General features: G+C 32.5%; 2 protein-coding genes across 2 annotated transcripts; one reads left to right on the top strand and one right to left on the bottom strand.

Annotated features, from left to right (window-relative positions):
• Positions 1–29: 29 nt before the first annotated feature.
• On the bottom strand, positions 30–522 carry LOC114925326 (sugar transport protein MST8-like). Its single transcript, XM_029292895.1, has 2 exons — positions 390–522; positions 30–301 (listed from the first exon to the last, which is right to left on the bottom strand). Exons 1-2 carry the CDS (start codon positions 520–522, stop codon positions 30–32), a joined length of 405 nt encoding a protein of 134 aa, XP_029148728.1.
• Positions 523–6768: 6246 nt separating this feature from the next.
• LOC112747933 (uncharacterized) lies at positions 6769–7646 on the top strand. Its single transcript, XM_025796139.1, has 2 exons — positions 6769–7093; positions 7279–7646. The coding sequence occupies exons 1-2, from the start codon at positions 6769–6771 to the stop codon at positions 7644–7646; spliced, it is 693 nt and encodes a 230-aa protein (XP_025651924.1).
• The last annotated feature ends 1016 nt before the right edge of the window (positions 7647–8662 follow it).

Raw genomic sequence — 8662 nt, forward strand, 5'->3', positions numbered from 1 at the left:
ACCTAGCAACATGGGCCAAAAATAAGCATCTAAACTTGCTGGGTGAAGCCGTTCAAAACTGCACCGGCGAGAAAGAGAACACCGCCGGAGATCATAGTGAGGCGCCTACCGAAGGCTCGAGTTACCTTAGATGCAAAGATTGAGGCCACAAGAACAGCCAAATAAAGAGAGGAAGTGAAGAGTGTGAGCACTTGGCTATCAAATTTACAATATTGGTTATCAGTGGGCTTAATGTTGTGCTCCTTTGCGTACACATCAGGGAAGAATTTCTTCAAAAAAGGATCCATGGAGGTGACTCCACCTATAATATTCATTTAGCATCACAAAAACATGGATCATCATCAACTCTTTGATTTTATAAACTATTAACATAAAATAGATATATGTACCTGAAATGCCTAAGTCATATCCAAAGATAAGACCTCCAAATGCAGCGGTGACACAAGTTATGAAGACTCTGAAAGTGAGTTTTTCGGGATAATTCTTCTCGAAAGACCCCTTCTTTATGAAACCACCCGCCATTATTGTACTAGGTAACACAAGCAATTAGTCAAAACTGATGAACACTAAAGAAGAATAGCTCTTATTTATAGTTGAATTATTTGGCGGATAAAGTTTATCCAACTGATTAAAAATCTATCTTCGATTATTCAGTTATCATCTAATCTTTTTCAAATCATATATTTTTATTTTTGAATTTTGAATAATCTATTTTCATCTTCTATTTATCTATAATTATAATTATAATTATAATTCTTTTGTTGCTTGAGGAATTGTGATTGTGCGCACTTGTTTAATTTTGATGGACACCCGTATGTGGAATTATTATTATTATTATGTTGTTGTTTACTTATTTTGAAGTTGTTAAATTATTATTATTTAGAAAATGTTAATAATTATATTTTATTAATTAAAAAAATTAAAAAATAAGACAAATTATATAAATAAATAAAATAGAACTAAAAATTATTCGAGTACAATTTTTGAATAATAGGTACATTTTCATCTTAAACTTATTTGATGTAAAATGCTTTTATTTTAAGGTATTGGGACTTAGAATTTAATATCACGTTTGTTGGTACTAAAATTTTAGTATTTCAGTATTTCAAAAAGTAGAGACATAGGAGACTGAAATCTTTGAAGATAGTGACTAAAACTTTAATAACATTTTTTACTTAAAATATTTTCATTTCAATTAATTAATTCTAACTTTATTTTTTGTGTAAATTAAATTAGAGCTTTATTCTTATTTCAATTTCTATCTTAAACATTACACCAAACACAATATTAAAATTTATTTTAATTTTTATTTCTTAATCTTAGTCTTTTAATCTCTATCTCTCTTCCAAACGCTACCTAAAGGATCTCAGTTTATTCATATCTATTATTTCATTCCGTGTAGCTTTGGAAACTGAACTATAAGCATAAATGGTGATTATTTCCAACAACATAACACTACATATTAATAGTCATAATAACCTTATTTTCTTCCTTCAATTTTTTATGATAATTATCAATCTCCTTTTTTATTACAATCTTATATAGATGGGCATATGAATATTTAGTTGACTTTAACTATATATTTTTGTTGGATTTATATTTTAAAAATATAATAAATAAATATAATCTAATTATGAAAATAAAATAAAATCAATTAATAAACTTTAATTTTATTAGAATATATTAGGATGAATTAGTTTTTATTAGAATTATTTAACATATTTGAATATTTATTATAAGATATTATATATTTATTATTTTGATTTTCTTAATACTTATAAATACTTTTTTATATCGTATCATTCTACACAACTTAAATAGACAAAAAACCTTTTTCTACTCTTCTCTCTTACTTTCTAACAAATTTGATAAAAATAGATATAAAATAAAGTAGGATAATGTATAATGATGTTAAAACAACTTTTCTTTATCCATTAAATTTTTTTATTCAGTTTAATTTGATTTTGAAAATAAAAAAAAAACATTAATAAACTCAACTATATATATTCTAATTACAAAAAATAAATATTTTTATTTTTAGAAGACAAAAGATTGAAAATAAAAAACATTAATTATTTTAATTTCACCTTTTATAAAAAACATTAGATAATAAGATTTTGTCTTATATTTATAAAAGTCAACATAAAAAATCAAATAGGCTTATCAAATTTATATACATTTGTTTATTTTTTTAGAAAATTTTCAAAAAAAATCGAATCAAACTGATATTGATTTTATTCAGAATATATAGTTGAGTTTTTATTCAAATTAAAGTCAGATAATTAAATTGAATCACAAATACTGCCAATGTAAACTGAGTTTAATTTAATAAAATTTGATCTCGTAACAAAAAAATTAATAGATAAAAAGAAAAAATGTTTTAAATTTATTATACATCCTACTTTATTTTATATCTCTTTTTCTCAGATTAAAGTTTGTTGGTTGACTTTATTTTATTTTTATAATTAGATTATATTTATTTATTTATTATATTTTCAAAATATAAATCTAATAAAAATATATAGTTAAAGTCGACTAAATATTCATATGGTCGTCAATATAAGATTGTCATAAAAAAGAATGTTGATTATTATCGTGAGAAATTGAAGGAAGAAAATAAGGTTATTATTTCTATTACTTGTAGTATTATGTTGTTGGAAATAAACATCATTTATTAATAAAAAAAAAATCATGATCTATGCCCATGGTTCAGTTTCCAAAGCTACATGGAATGAGATAACGGATGTGAATCCGCGACTCCCTTCCACGTAGTTTTTTATTTGCTATTTATTTTATGTAAAAACTCTTTTAGTCTCTAACCGTTTATTTACAATTTAATATAAGTATAAATTGCGATAATTTATAAAAGTTTATGTATAAATTTTAAAATTTCTATATTCTATAATAATCTATATAATTAAAATAAGTTTTAATACATGTTTTAAATATCCGTAAAGGATATTAGTTTATATTTTTATTTAAAGGATATTAGTTTATATTTTTAGAATGTTTTAATTTAATTTGATATATTTTAATTTTGTTTATTTAATTACTAGATTGGGCTTTATATTTGTGAGTTTAGAGCTTTTCTATATTTTAACATAAGAGGTTATAAATATTTCATAAACGAGGGTAGTCGTAGTATAGAAGGATTTAAATGTTTAAAAATTTTGTTTTGGTTTCGTAATGAAATCATAGTAGGTTGATGAATCTCTTTTATTCCATCAAGAAATTAGATAGAAGATTGAGGAGTTATGGCGTTGACAAGTTAGGTTAAGGAGCCCATTTTTTCTTGCGTTAAGAAATTAGGTAGAGAGTAGAATGATTCTCTTTGTACTCAATTTCAATATATCCTTTTTGTTTTTATTTCAATTTCAATTTATCTTTTTTTTTATTCCATTTGAATCTTTATCTTTTTGTTTAACTTTTATTTCTTTATCAAATTCAAAAAATATAATTATCCAAATGTTGTAATTGAGTAATTTTAAATTCTACTTTATTTATTTATGCAATTTGCCTTAAAAAAATATAAATAACTGCATATTATTAGTTAAATTTTAAATATTTAAAATACTCATATATTTAAAAAGTTGTTGCTTTTTATAATAATATTAAATTTAAAAATTATAAATTCAAATTATTTTATCATTTCAAATATAAAATTAAGACACTTATCTTAGAAAATAAAAATTATACAATTAATTTATGATTTGGATTTCATTCAATTTATTTATTCTTATAAATTAAAAATTCAGACACAATTAATTTTATATAAAATTAATAATTAAAAATTATTAAATAATAATTTAATTAAATTTATTAAATTATTTAATAATTTTTAATTATTAATTTTATGTGAACTTAATTGTAGTTGGGTTCCATACTTTCTCCTAATTCTAAAGTATAGGTGCCGGTTAATTAGCTGGCAAGTGCTTCATTACAAGTTATTCTATGTTCCCTCAAAGAGTAAATTACCAATTATGCCCCCGAATTTGTAAGATGCTGACAAAAATAACCCTAATATTTGATAACGACAATCATACCCTCGAAAAAGTTAAAAACGCTACAAATATGCCCATCCGTGAGGAGAACCCTTCTCCGTTTAACGGAGCTTGGTGATGTGACAAACGGAATTCTAACGTGGCCTCCGTATTAGGATCTCAATCCCTAATCTCCCTGTATCCCTAATTCATGAAACCCTAATTGCCCAATTCAAATGAAATGACGAAATATGGTGCTTCACTAAAGGTTAACTTCATCATTTCATTTGAATTCGGCAATTAGGGTTTCATGAATAGGGATACAAGGAGATTAGGGATTGAGATCCTAATACGGAGGCCACGTTGAAATTTCGTTTGTCACATCACCAAGCTCTGTTAAATGGAGAAGGGTTCTCCTCACGGATGGACAGATTTGTAGCGTTTTTAACTTTTTTGAGGGTATGATTGTCGTTATCAAATATTAGGGTTATTTTTGTCAGCGTTTTACAAATTTGGGGGCATAATTGGTACTTTACTCTTCCCTCAAAATATTCATGTTTGGAGAAAAGAATGGCAAATAATAGCAAATTAGTAACATCAATTTTTTTCTACTTGTTTTGTTAAATAATAACGAATGAAATAGATTATCAAGGGTAATTTATGTATTTAAATAAATTCTCAAGATAAATTGCGCAAATATAATAATTGACATTCTTTATATGCGTGCATTTTTTTAAACTATGTAAATCGCGCGCTAGCTAATTATATACCATTTCAGTCCAGCAGAAATCGCTCTTACACAGTTACACGTATAGCGGTTTACAATAAAAAAAATATGAAGAGAAAATCGCTACAAACAGAAAATATCAAGCGGCTAAACAACTTTGATTGTAGCAAATGAAGTGAAGATTGGTTTGAGAAGGAAAAAAATAATAATTTATTTATAAGAGATAATAATATTTTTTTTATAACGTCACTTTTTTTTAACAAATTTATATAAAATATAATACAAAAAATCATATAAAAAATGATATTATCAATGCAAATTCAATTGATTATTGATTCTTTTTATATATAATTTTAAATGAGTAATAAATAAATAATGAATATATACTAATTGCAATAATTATTTATTAAAAATGGTAGATGATAGAAGTGAGAAACTAAAAGATTAATGAGAATTGTAAAAAAGAAAAATTATATCATGGGCTAAAGGCCCAAACAAAAATAATAAAAATACTTCTAGCTTCTGAAGAAATCAAGTCCTATAATATCATAGTGATGCAATGTGGCCTCTAGGAGTAGCATATTATTACCAAAGAATAGGAGGACAGAAAAATTAAAGAAGAAAGAAAAGAAGATGGGCTCAATAATTTGGTTATGGAAAATATTGAAGGCTGGAAATGGGGGTACTCTGTGTATTATATATAGGTGGACGTGTCAGATGAAAGCTCAACACGCAGGGGGCGTGTTATCTAAAGCACATGGGGGCGTCGAAGCCACGTGACACCGTGTGGTTGAACCAACAAGGCAGCACGTGGGGGGCGTGCTTAGTCAGCACGTAGGAGGTGTGCTGACGTGACAAAGGCTGATTGGCTCGTTAGGACAGCACGTGGGGGGCATGCTGATGTGGCGAAGCTTGATTGGTTCACACAAGTAGCACGTGGGGGCGTGCTGAGTCAGCACGCGGGGGCACGCTGACACGTGTCAAAACATGATTGTCGGAGGCAGGCAACACGTGGGGGCGTGTTAAATGCACCCCTCTATATAAGGCAGAGCTCGATACTATTTTGCATTCTGAATAAGATTTGAGTGTGTTTTGAGTGTTCTTTGAGTGTGTTGTTAGTGTAATGGAGGACACCCCAAACTTGGTGGTGTATCGCAACAGTGAGATAATACATAATACTCATGAGAGAGTGAGGTTTGTGTGCCAGAATCTATTTTCGTTTGTATTTCCATGCACCATGACGTTAATAGAGCTGTAGAACGGCCTCTGTCAAAGCATGGAGAACAGTACGTTAATGAGAGTGGACAAAATTCTGTACCGGAATCCGGTTGTAGTTTTTGGTAGTCTAATACAGTTTGATACCATGCCGATCACTGATGAAATGAGTATGCAGAATATGTTTCAAATTCACTGGCAGACTCAGATGCGACACCCACAGATTGAGCTGTATGTTGAGTTTGAAACTGTAGAGGCAGTAGTGGTTCAAAATGATATAGATATAGATGATGATAGAAATGCAGTGTACGAAGGAATGAATAGTGACAGCGAAGAGGACTTTGAAGCCACTTATGAAGCCGGCGACGAAGATGAGGATGGTGATGTGGGAGTTGAGGCAGCAGCGGAGAATGTAGTGGTTCATCCCTCGAGCAGTCAATCGATGTACGTTCCACCTTTTATGCGTGAGTTGGATCTCAACGCCATGCATGCCCCCGAGTTTCTGGAATATACAAACATAGGTACGTGTTGACTAAATAATAAGTTTTTGTTAGTTTATACTTTGGATTGATCAATAAACGATGATTTTAGCTTTTTGTAGGCGTTGCTGATCCTGAGAACGGAGAGTTCCGGATTGGAATGGAATATAGTTCTAGAAAGTCGGTCGTCGTAGCAATTTGAAGTTACACTATATCTAGAGGAGTTGACTATGATGTGTATGAGTCTGAGCCACAGACGTTCTATGCAAAATGCAAGATGTACGGGTGTGGGTGCGACTGGCTTATCCGAGCCAGCTTGATATGGAAAAAAGGTTGTTGAGAGATATGCAGATACAACGCTAGGCACATGTGCACAATCAGAACGATTTCACAAGATCATTCCAAGTTGGACTCAGATACAGTTGCTGAGGCTATAAGGCCATTGGTCGAGACGGACCCGTCCATCAAGGTGAAATCTATAATTGTGAAAGTCCAATCAAGGTTCAACTATACCATGAGTTACCGAAAGGCTTGGTTGGCAAAGCAGAAGTCCATAGCCAAAGTTTTCGGTGGTTGGGAGGATTCTTACCAAGCCTTGCCATGGTGGCTCTCAGTCATGGTGCAGAAGATGCCTGGTTCAGTTGTTCAAATAGAAACACGACCACTGTACAACGGGAATGAGGAGGCGCAAGGTGTAAAAATACTTCATCGCGTATTTTGGAGTTTCAATCCATGCATTAGGCATTCAGGCATTGCAAGCCCCTAGTTAAGGTTGACGGCACACACCTATACGGAAAATTCAATGGTACACTTCTAGTCACTGTTGCACAAGATGGAAACTAGAACATTGTGCCTATCGCTTTTGCCTTGGTGGAAGGGGAGACAGCTGATGCGTGGCACTTCTTTTTCAGGAATCTGCGAATGCATGTTGTTAGAAAAGACGGTATGAGTATGATCTCAGATCGGCATGAGTCAATACGGGCAGCAGTAAATCGTTCCGGAGGTGACTGGCAACCTCCAAGAGCATGGTGGATGTTTTGTATAAGGCACATCGACAGTAACTTCTTAAGGGCCTTCAAAGTCCCCCACTTGCAAAAGCTTGTTGTCAACATAGGCTATTCAAGAACGATGGAGGAGTACAATATCAACCATAAGAGGTTGGAAGAGCGAGGCGAGGCATATGCCAGGTGGTGCGATGCCATCGGACTCAGACATTGGGTATTGGCATTCGACAAGGGACATTGATGGGGCCATATGACGACGAACCTTGTCGAGTGCATTAATTCAGTTTTGAAGGATGCTCGTAATCTACCTATGTTGGCGCTGGTCCGAGCAACATATTATAGGTTAAATGAACTTTTTACGTGGAAGAGTGCCGAGACTCACGAACGCAAGCGTGCTGGATTTACTTACTCCGTACGAAAATCTCAGCAGATGTCCGTACGAGCCCATGTACCAATCCTGGTACTCCACCGTTGGTAAAAGTCCCAGGTCAAAGGGGTTGCTGATCTCGCAATCGACCATTTCGCCTGTTGGCCCACTCCACTATCCATGCCCCCATACAAAACTGTCCAGTCATGAAGCTGCACTCCATGTAGAACGATGCAATGCTAGTCCAGTGAAATATCCCTTGCTTCTGGTGAAGGAGGTTGTGCATACCCAAACTGACGCATCACTCGGTCCGTAGGGTGCCATTCGACATATTCGAACGACAACAACGGAGCAATGATGTCACACACCTCAAGATGACTATGCAACTCGTCGGGAATGATCAATCTGTCGTACGACTGCCACTCAAACTGCCACGTATTATTGGTATATTAGAATCCTAACATTAATGGTTGGAAATACGAATCACAAGAACAATAACTATTTACCTCCTGCATGTAGTCTATATCATGCCTGAATGTCTTTACGGTCTTCGATAACCACGCTGTGGTCCGTTTCGAATGACTCCACCTGAAACATGGTTAATTGAAAAAATTTAAATAAGTCACCATAAATCAAACATGCATCGTGAATATAACACATGATTAAAATAAGACTTATTACCTCTTGGCAATTGGTATCTCAGCCGGTGGAAGGGTTTGTCTCGGTACGAGAGCAATACACGGCATTCGCTCCCATGCCCAAACAAACAACAGATTCAGAGGGCCATCCATCTCCTTTGTATCATATCGTGATGCACGACATAGTGCTCTGTAAAGATGTGCGAGACATGCTGTCCCCCAACTATAAGTATGGATCCGCTCGAAATCGCG

Source organism: Arachis hypogaea, chromosome 15 (assembly GCF_003086295.3).
Source record: "Arachis hypogaea cultivar Tifrunner chromosome 15, arahy.Tifrunner.gnm2.J5K5, whole genome shotgun sequence".
Classification (NCBI taxonomy): Eukaryota; Viridiplantae; Streptophyta; class Magnoliopsida; order Fabales; family Fabaceae; genus Arachis; species Arachis hypogaea.

Coding starts and splice junctions, on each gene's coding strand:
- LOC114925326 (XM_029292895.1), bottom strand. CDS start 522: ATGGCGGGTGGTTTCATAAAGAAGGGGTCTTTCGAGAAGAATTATCCC. Junction 302..389: donor ATATGACTTAGGCATTTCAG/GTACATATATCT, acceptor TGAATATTATAG/GTGGAGTCACCTCCATGGAT.
- LOC112747933 (XM_025796139.1), top strand. CDS start 6,769: ATGTGCACAATCAGAACGATTTCACAAGATCATTCCAAGTTGGACTCA. Junction 7,094..7,278: donor CGGGAATGAGGAGGCGCAAG/GTGTAAAAATAC, acceptor CCTTGGTGGAAG/GGGAGACAGCTGATGCGTGG.